The sequence below is a fragment of the Ranitomeya imitator genome, chromosome 3 (genome assembly GCF_032444005.1).
Source record: "Ranitomeya imitator isolate aRanImi1 chromosome 3, aRanImi1.pri, whole genome shotgun sequence".
NCBI classification, from domain to species: domain Eukaryota; kingdom Metazoa; phylum Chordata; class Amphibia; order Anura; family Dendrobatidae; genus Ranitomeya; species Ranitomeya imitator.
In genome coordinates, this window is record NC_091284.1 from 735215600 (window position 1) to 735224975 (window position 9376).

Here is a 9376-nt window from a genome sequence, read left to right on the forward strand (position 1 = left end):
CGAGTCCTTTGTTGTGCCATGCGGATGGCTCGTTTCTTTCAAAGTTTCAGTTTGTAGCGTTTTTTTGGCAGGGCTTGACGCTGTTGGATTTGGACACGTCCCCGTTTGCCTCTCATTCATTTCGGATTGGGGCGGCAACTTAGGCGGCTTCGGTGGTTTGACGCCTGATGTGGTGCAGAGAATTGGGAGATGGGAGTCTAACCGTTACTTGAGCTACATTAGGCCCTGAAAGGCAAAGTGTGTACTGGAATACAGGGTGTTTTGTTTTTGTGGTGTTCGATGTTAAGTTTTCTCTTTTTGTTGTAGGTGCCAAACCCCTCTTGGTCTGGATATTGAGCCATTCCTATGTCCATTGGGGCGCCCGGCGGGCTGATATGCGGCGAGACGGACGGTGTTGTGAATTCTGTGGCTGAATTCACTCCTGTGGTCACAAGTGGTACTGCAGCTTCTGAGCTTCCTCCCTCAGGTGTTCTGGTGAGCTCGTTAACTGCTTCATTACTTAACTCCGCCTGATGCTGCTATCCTTGCTCCTTGTCAATGTTTCAGTGTTAGATCTGAGCTTCTCCTGATTGTTCCTGTGACCTGCTGCTCTGTATAGCTAAGTGCTTTTTTCTTTTTTGTTGCTTTTTTTCTGTCCAGCTTGTCTTTTGTTTTGCTGGAAGCTCTGAGACGCAAAGGGTGTACCGCCGTGCCGTTAGTTCGGCACGGTGGGGTTTTTTTTGCCCCCTTTGCGTGGTTTTGCTGTAGGGTTTTTTGTAGACTGCAAAGTTCGCTTTACTGTCCTCGCTCTGTCCTAGAATATCGGGCCCCACTTTGCTGAATCTATTTCATCCCTACGTTTTGTCTTTTCATCTTACTCACAGTCATTATATGTGGGGGGCTGCCTTTTCCTTTGGGGAATTTCTCTGGGGCAAGTCAGGCCTATTTTTCTATCTTCAGGCTAGCTAGAGTTGCCTAGGTAGTTGTTAGGCGCAATCCACAGCCGCTTTTAGTTGTGTTTAGGATAGGATCAGGTGTGCAGTCTACAGAGTTTCCACGTCTCAGAGCTCGTTCTTGTATTTTTGGGTATTTGTCAGATCACTGTGTGCGCTCTGATCGCTAAGCACACTGTGTTTCTGGATTGCCTTCATAACACCTGTCATTAGCAAACATAACAGGACGGCAGCTCGGTTTCCATCGGGATGTGGCGGTCGTTCGCTGGTTAGGATTCCAGGGCATGGAATGGAGCAGGGTCACCCAGGAGGTGCATAACAGTGCTAGGCTTGACAGGCCTCCAGATATCCTGGTGCTTCATGCGGGAGGTAACAATTTGGAAGTTCTTCCTTTCCGTGAATTGGTTAGAGACATAAAACATGACCTGTTAAGGTTGTCTTTGTCGTATAGTGGCATAACGGTGGTTTGGTCAGACATTGTACCGCACAGGTGTTGGCGCCACGCGAGATCGGTTGTCAGGATTAATAAGGCCCGAATCAAACTTAATCGGGCAGTGTCTGGTTTTGTCCTGCGGAATGGGGGTGTGGCTGTTCGGCATGTGGAACTTGAGGACGGGGGTGAGGAATTTCACAACAATGACACCCTTCGGGGTTATTTGGTGCTCCCGAGCCAGGGGGTAACGGCTGGGAGTAAGTTATGGTCGGATTGTCCACTGCTTTTACGGTTTTGTTTAATCACCAGATTTCAAGCTTCAAGGACCTATCCCCGATTTATTTATGGTTATTTAGGTAATGTTTAACATTGTTTGTTTAAATAAAGGCTGCTGTGGCCAAATTTATCCAACATTGGCTTTGGTGTCGTTTTTGGGACTAGAAAGGGGACCCTCAGGTCCAGGGGGAGGTTGGGCAAGGCATAGTCACCCTCCTATGATCGACTATACCAATGACATGCACTCCAAAGATTCACCACTTTGAACGGCAGTGATGTATGTAAAATGTATACTTCGAGGCAGAGCCAGTCTAGTGGGCGCAGCCTCGCTCCATACACTCGTATCGAGTGAGGTTGTGCTAACTAGACGACCATGCCCACAGGACAACCACGTCACTAGATAGGGTGCAACCTCGCTCCATACAAGTGTATGGAGAGAGGCTATGCTTATTAACCGGGTTCTGTCCGGGAGTAAGCATGACACATACATCACCGCCGTTCCCTGCTCAGGAACAGGTGAATCCTCACATCTCACATTGAGGGCACACAGTGACTGCAGACTTATCGATTTAGACTGAACAACCCTTTTAACCTGCAGAGACTTACTCTGCAGGTTAACTCCTTTCCGACACGGCATAATAGTGCTCCGATATCGGACTCTCTCCCTTTGATGTGGGCTCCAGCACTGAGCCCACATCTTTTCCGCCACATGTCAGCCGTTTTGAACTGAGCTGGTTGCTATGTGAAACCTACACATGTTTAATGAGATTCATAAGGATGTAGACAAATGAAATGCGGGACCCTTGATCTCACAATTAGTGGTGGTCTCAGCACTCAGATCACAGCTTTGGGCTGCGTGTGGTTGACCGCCATGGCAATGTGTCTAGGTTGTATTGTAATGTCACGCAGGGATCACCCACCGTTCTGGTATATGCATTAGTTGCCATTAAAGAGCTCTAAGCGGCTACATTATAACTACCTTATAAAAAGTGCAGCCTTGACAAAATGTTACAACTGCTGCTTCCCAATATAGCACTGAGAGAATAAAATCTTTCATTATTTTCAGTGAGAAACACAAGGATTAGGAATGTACGCAGGGACAGCATGATAATGAGAAAAGGGTTTACATGAAGCTTTTCTTATTGTCATGGAAACAGCTTACATGATGTGCATAAGCTACCATTTCATCAGAGAGGAGAGCATTATATAATGCTCAGGTGTACATGTAATGCTGAGTGCCCATCGGGCGTATATGCTAATCACCAGGGGATTCATGGATGATGTGGTATCAATTCACCTTTGAGGCTCATCATGGATACTGCACGGTATAAATTTAGGGGGTGGCCAGGTTCATACAGTTGAATAAGCAGTAAGCAGGTGCCCACCACCAAACAAAAGTCAAATGGACCCTTTTTAGCCTTCATTTGATGAATGGTGGCCTATAAAAATGTTGCATTTCATGGTATATATGTGCAGTTGAGTTCACAAATGTAGGTTGCCCTTAGCCAAACCTCATACATGGAATCCAAACACAGTCACACCAGTGTACACGATATCACCTCTTTCAGTGCCAGAAACATGTACCTCATGGAATAGTGCACAATGACCATGGGTTACAAGCTCTTAAGGCCTATAAGCGAGTTTCCTTCATTTACCTTCCCTTGAGAAAGCGTGATCACATACACGTGAAACGTGTATTGGGGCATTATCACCTGGCCTGGGGCTCTACTCATCTTGTCTGGGTTTTGGGCTTTTCATTTACCTTTTCACTGAAGAATATTACTAGGTGGTTTTTTACCTTGACTTATCTACTAGCACACTTCTACTTTTTTAGCATCACAGGATGCATGGGACTTGTGCAATATTGATGTATGACTGCTACAACCCAAGAACGTTTGCTCCCATTAAGTGAACACACAACAGTTGTCAAAACTTTTAAAACTTTATTGGGAAATATAGTCATACCATTTCCATCTTTTCCTTTGGGTAAATATTTTGGTCGCAGCTTAAACAGGCACTATCTGCCAACAAATGGGGTGTAGGGAGATTATTGCCATCCGGTCTCCCGGGCAGGTATCTTCACCACCAACAAAACTCCACCCTTCCGCAGCTGCAACTGAATCAACATCTAACAAAAGGGGAGGGAGGGCGGGAAACAGGTCCGGGTCCTGGGACGGATGTGGCTTCAGCGCTTCCCGGCGCCAAGAGCAGGGGATAAGCCACGCCCCCTCCCAGGGAGTTAACCCCATATTCCTTTTGGCTTCACTTAAAGGGAGATCTCCGAATACCAGAGTGGGGGGGGGGAGGCGCAGCAGTCAGGGGACAGCGGCATAAGCCGCAGTGTCCCTAAGACTGCTACGACCCAAGAACGTTTGCTCCCATTAAGTGAACACACAACAGTTGTCAAAACTTTTAAAACTTTATTGGGAAATATAGTCATACCATTTCCATCTTTTCCTTTGGGTAAATATTTTGGTCGCAGCTTAAACAGGCACTATCTGCCAACAAATGGGGTGTAGGGAGATTACTGCCATCCGGTCTCCCGGGCAGGTATCTTCACCACCAACAAAACTCCACCCTTCCGCCAAGGAGGAGCGAATCTAGAGAGCTACGACCCCCCCAAAGAATGCATCGCCTGAACCACCCCTTCTCTAATACCATTGAGGAAGATGTCTAAGCCCGCCTCGTTCAAATGGACTCCGTCTGGAAGCAGAAAACCGGAATTGTCCCCTTCCAGCCGATGGTGCTGAACAACTACACCATTCTTAAACCTTACGAATCATGATATCCTCTGATTTAGCGTGCGTCTGGACCTCTCCATAGCATTCAATTCTCTGGCACCCCGCCAAACCAGCCTTGGGATTATTTCGGACCAAACTAGACGCATCAACGGGAAGAAACTCGGGAACTTGTCCATGTCCGATCTGATCAGCGTAAGCAGTTCAGCCAGCGGGAACGAAGCCAGGTCATTTCCTCCGGCATGGATAACCACAATGGTGGGGGATGAAGCCACCCGTGAAATGTGCACAATCTCCGGAAGAACTTGGGACCACATCATGCCTCTCAAGCCACGCCATATCACGTCGACGTCGTTGAATCCCAAAGATCGCCCTCCTGGGCACAACTCGGCGCGTCGTGCAGCCCAGTAAATGTACGAGTGGCCCACTATCCAGACGCTGGGACGCACCCCATCTAGGAATAAAAATGTACAGTTAGCCAACAACCAGTAACCCGACAACCCCAGGAAGTTCCCCAACGAAATACCAAACCTGTTCCCGGATATAATATTACCGAAAACGACCAACTTTATAACAATAAATCAGGCCTCATGTATCTAGTAAAACAGCGGGATCTCCATCTACCCACCCTTTGAATTTCTGATTCAAATAAACCCGCTCTAGATGCTTCTGTTGCTGCACCTATCCGGAATGAGTGAGTCCCAAATTCTGCCGCGGGCAATCCCAATAGTGACAACGTTCGTCTCAATATAGCTAAGAATTGGCCCGACACTAGGGGAAGCCCATTCTCATGAATGAAAAATTGGGAACCATCCCTTCTAAATCGCATGTAATTCCTAGTTAACGTTAATGGGCAAATACCCTTGTTGATGGCAAATATTGGGAACCAAGTACTCCTGCCATCCTGATCAGTTTTGGATTTGCATATTCTGATTCTTAAACCATCGTCACAAATTAGTATGTCTTCTCGCCTAAGGCCACCAGGTTTATTCAGGGCAGTAGGAACAATCTCACTGACCCGCATGGCCCCAAAGAATGCTATGCCAAAAGCCTCCGATGTTAGCGCAGCTTCGTATTTAGAATCACAAACAGATTCCGCAGCTTTAACCAGGCTCACTAGCAATTCAAAGGAGATAGGACGCCTGTTATCACCGTGTTTGTCCGTTCGTCGCCAACCCTTCAGTAGCTTACTTACTAGGAAGTGTTTCGTGGAATCTGGCCAACCTCGTAGCTTGAAATGGAACGCTAACGCCGACACGCGGTTACGCGCCACTGAACCAGACACTCCCATGGCATGCATTTTTGATAGAAATGCCATTGTCACCTGCATTCGAGCATCCTCCGAAGACCCCACTGGTTTGCCGTCTGCTAAAAGACACCACTTACCATAGGCTTTCCAAGTCGACGGGGCTATCGATGAGTGTATTAATGGCATCAGGTTCCCAGGACATCCCAGATCGAATGTGGGCAATCCACCTCCTCCAAGGGTTCCTGCAGGCGCCGTCCCAGTAAATCCTGCGAGTAAGACCCAGTTAATAAACCATAAACATTCTCATTGCTGACGGTCAGTGCATACGCTTTGAACCAAACATTAAACGTTAAGCATTTTAATACTATGAACCTAATCAGGTCTAAAACCAGCGGTGAAGGAGACGCTAGATAGTTGATGGCATGCGCCCCGCCAACGGTTTCGAGTTGTAAACGAATACGCTTGTTGGCCAATTGTGAACCCCAGACTTCCATGGCAACTGCCACAGGAAGAAGGTCGATCAAAGTAGGATCTTCGTTCCACTTCCTGGAAATCCAGAAAGCAGGCCAATTCGAAGTACACAATTTGTCACCAAAGCGAACGCTGAAACCCGTGTGACTAGATGATGCAAAAAACAAGCCCATGTCCACGTTAGAGCATTCTGACTCCTGAAAGCAAGTCCTACCATTGTAACTGCTGAGGAACAGCTTCCATGTGTTTAAATCAGAACGTAGCTGTGCTGTAATCCTGATTCTATGATGTCTTTGACTCACCCCTCTCGTGGCTAACATCAATCTGCGCGAGAAGATCCTGCCCGTTGGCATGACCCTGCAGGCAAAATTTAAGGAGCCAAGCAGAGATTGTAATTGAGTTAATGTGACCTTACCAACTGAGATACACCCGCTGATGAGATCCAGCAGCTTGTCAATTTTTTCCTTTGGCAACCTAAATTCCATAGCGACCGAGTCGATTTCGATCCCGAGGAATGTGATCACTGATACTGGTCCTATCGTCTTCTCTGGGGAAAGTGGGACCCCAAAATGTGCCATGGTATCTTTGAATTGGGCAAGGGCTGTGGCACATACGTCTGAGCCCGCTGGCCCGACTATCAAAAAGTCATCAAGATAATGCGTGATGGCGGTTAGCCGGGTAATCTTGCGAGCAACCCATTCTAAAAACGTGCTAAATAACTCAAAATAAAACAGGAAATTGAACACCCCATGGGAAGACATGTGTCGTAATAGTATAGAGCCTCAAATTTAGCCCCAAGTAAGTGGTGACAATCCGGGTGTACCGGGAGCAGCCGGAAAGCAGATTCTATGTCCGATTTGGCCATAAGGGCCCCCGGGCCAGCATTTCTGACGAGGTCAACCGCTTTGTCAAATGAAATATAGGTGACAGCTGTTTCGTCACTGGGTATACCATCGTTGACAGACATACCCTTGGGGTATGAAAGATGATGAATTAATCGGTATTTACCTGCTTCTTTTTTGGGGACTATACCAAGGGGTGAAACACGTAAGTTAGGGAAAGGAGGAGAATTGAACGGACCACGAAAACGACCCAACCTGATTTCCTTCCCCAGCTTCTCTGCTAATACGTTGGGTAATTCCTTTGCTGATTGTAAGTTAGGGGCTGATTGTGGTTCTGGTGACCAAATAAACGGGATGAAAAAACCAAAGGAGAAACCGACACGCAGCTGGGCCGCGGCCGACTTGGGGTATTTGTCCAGCCATGGCCCCATTCTTTTTACGCTCACCGGCGTCGCTAACCTCACCTGTAGAGGGGTTTTTCCCGGAGATAGCTTTTTGGGGCGGACGTGTGCATTTTGCCACTGGGTGGGGGCCTCCGCATGATGAACACTCATGTCTATATTTGCAGAGCCCATAGAACTTACAGTGCCCTTCATTAAATAACCAGCACGAACCTGGTCTACGAATGGCTGTTGCTGCCGCGTTGTTATTGGACCCGGCAGCGGGCCCGTGAAAGGATTGGGTTGTTCTCTGAGCCATCATCAAGCGGAGCCACGAATCCGTGGCTTTCATACCCCAGCCCAATTGAGGATTGGCGGCCAATCGACGGCGGAAATCTTCATCATATTTCCACCATGCCGATCCCCCATGTGCCTTATAGGAATTGTAAATGCTATCTAAGTATATAAATAGCTCGGAGCACCTTTCGGGGTGCCTTTCCCCCATAACGCATCCCAGAACCGCAAAAGCTTGCAACCAGTTATTAATGGTTTTTGCAACTTTTGGCTTGCGTTCATATGTTTTATCACCCAACCGCCTCTCTCTATCAACCGAGTGCTGATCCGTGGAAACCAGAGACCATATGTCAATGAAATCATTGGCCCAAATTTGATCCTTAATGGCGCTATCCAAGTGGGCCCCTAAAGGAGGGACCCCACAGAATAGGCCATCTTTATACACATCCGGGCGGGGAGGAGGGGGCTGCCTGGACAATCCCGCTGGTTGTAGCAATTTTGGATTGACATAAATCCTGTTTCCTGTGTTTGTATTGGCTACTGTATCTGAAAGGTTGGTGTTGGCTCTCTCCCCTCCCCATGCCCCGATAAAGGGGTACTCACCAGACGGTGCACCGGTATCCGGACAGCTTGCTTCCCGTGCCACGGGAGTCATCGGACCTTGACGCTCCATGCGATGTATAGACCTACGACGAGAAGACTCCTGCCTGTGTGACCTGCCTGAAGAACTACCGGATGAAGAAGGCGAGCGCCACCGCGAGGCTCTAGACCGTCTACTACGCTGGCTGGACCTAGATCTATACGAACGCCGTTTGCTAACGTGACACTCGCGCTTCCTACGTCCGCTTCTGCGATGCTCTCTGGGGGATGACGATGATGATGATGATGCTCTGCGCGCGGAGCGGATACCCGCACTCTACCTATTGTCCAGAGCCGGGGTGCCAGCACCCTGAACTGGGGCACGAGCACTGGTTGCCATCAGCGAACGCGAAGCTGAGGCGTCCTGGTGTTCAACTACTGTCGCTTGAAAGGGAGTAATTTGCCCGCCCGGTATTTGCGAATACGGGGTACTAAAGATGAGTGGGTAAGGTGGAAACTGTGATTCGCCCCCTAAACTAGCCTGGGAGTATGCACTATGCTGACCTTGTGCTAATATTATGTGATGTGATCCCATGTTCTGCTGCGCTACGGCTGCCGTGTCCTTGCTCCTGTCCATATTGGCAATAGCTTCCCCCGTGCTCCTTGAAAGTGGAGGAATGCCTCCCTGCAGAGCCTCAGCCTCCCTTCCTGCTGTGCCTGAGTCCTGTGAGGAAGCAGACGTTCCCTGGACCCCCCCCCCCCCATGCTGTTTCTAACTAATTGCACAGGTCCGGCTGACACTGCTGGCGTTTGCAGACTTGAACTCCCTCTCAGTGTGCCCGGGGCAGAAGGGGGTATAAAGCTTATGTCGCTCAAAGCCGTCCCCTGTGTCTCCCCCACCTGCTGCAAAGCGCTTCCCCCAGTCCCCCTGGCGCCCAGAGTAGAAGAGGCGCGCGCACGAGAGCTGCGCGCGCTCTTCTTTGAAAGTACTGGCGGGCTCAGCCGTGCCGGAGGTCGGGTGGCTCTGCGAGAGCGCCGACCCTCCGGCGGCGCCGCCTGCACCATGGCAGGGAAGGAGTCGCTCCCGGTCAGCAAAGCTGCTAACCAAGCGCTGCCTTCCCTGCCGATCCTATCCCTCACCGCACTCTCCAGCGGGTCCATAATCCGGCAGCCCAAACAGGT

General features: G+C 49.1%; 1 protein-coding gene across 1 annotated transcript; it reads right to left on the reverse strand.

Moving 5' to 3' along the window:
• Positions 1-3570: 3570 nt before the first annotated feature.
• Positions 3571-8430, reverse strand: LOC138670997 (uncharacterized). The gene is made up of 3 exons (XM_069758824.1): positions 8219-8430; positions 5766-5894; positions 3571-4833 (listed from the first exon to the last, which is right to left on the reverse strand). Exons 1-3 carry the CDS (start codon positions 8286-8288, stop codon positions 4421-4423), a joined length of 612 nt encoding a protein of 203 aa, XP_069614925.1. The 5' UTR covers positions 8289-8430; the 3' UTR covers positions 3571-4420.
• Between the last annotated feature and the right edge of the window lie 946 nt (positions 8431-9376).

Excerpts from the sequence above, each read along its gene's own strand:
- LOC138670997 (XM_069758824.1), bottom strand. The coding sequence starts at position 8,288 with ATGGAGCGTCAAGGTCCGATGACTCCCGTGGCACGGGAAGCAAGCTGT. Across the intron at positions 5,895-8,218 it reads GGATACCGGTGCACCGTCTG|GATTTACTGGGACGGCGCCT; the intron begins GTGAGTACCCCT and ends TCTTACTCGCAG. Across the intron at positions 4,834-5,765 it reads GTCGACTTGGAAAGCCTATG|ATGGGGTGCGTCCCAGCGTC; the intron begins GTAAGTGGTGTC and ends TTTTATTCCTAG.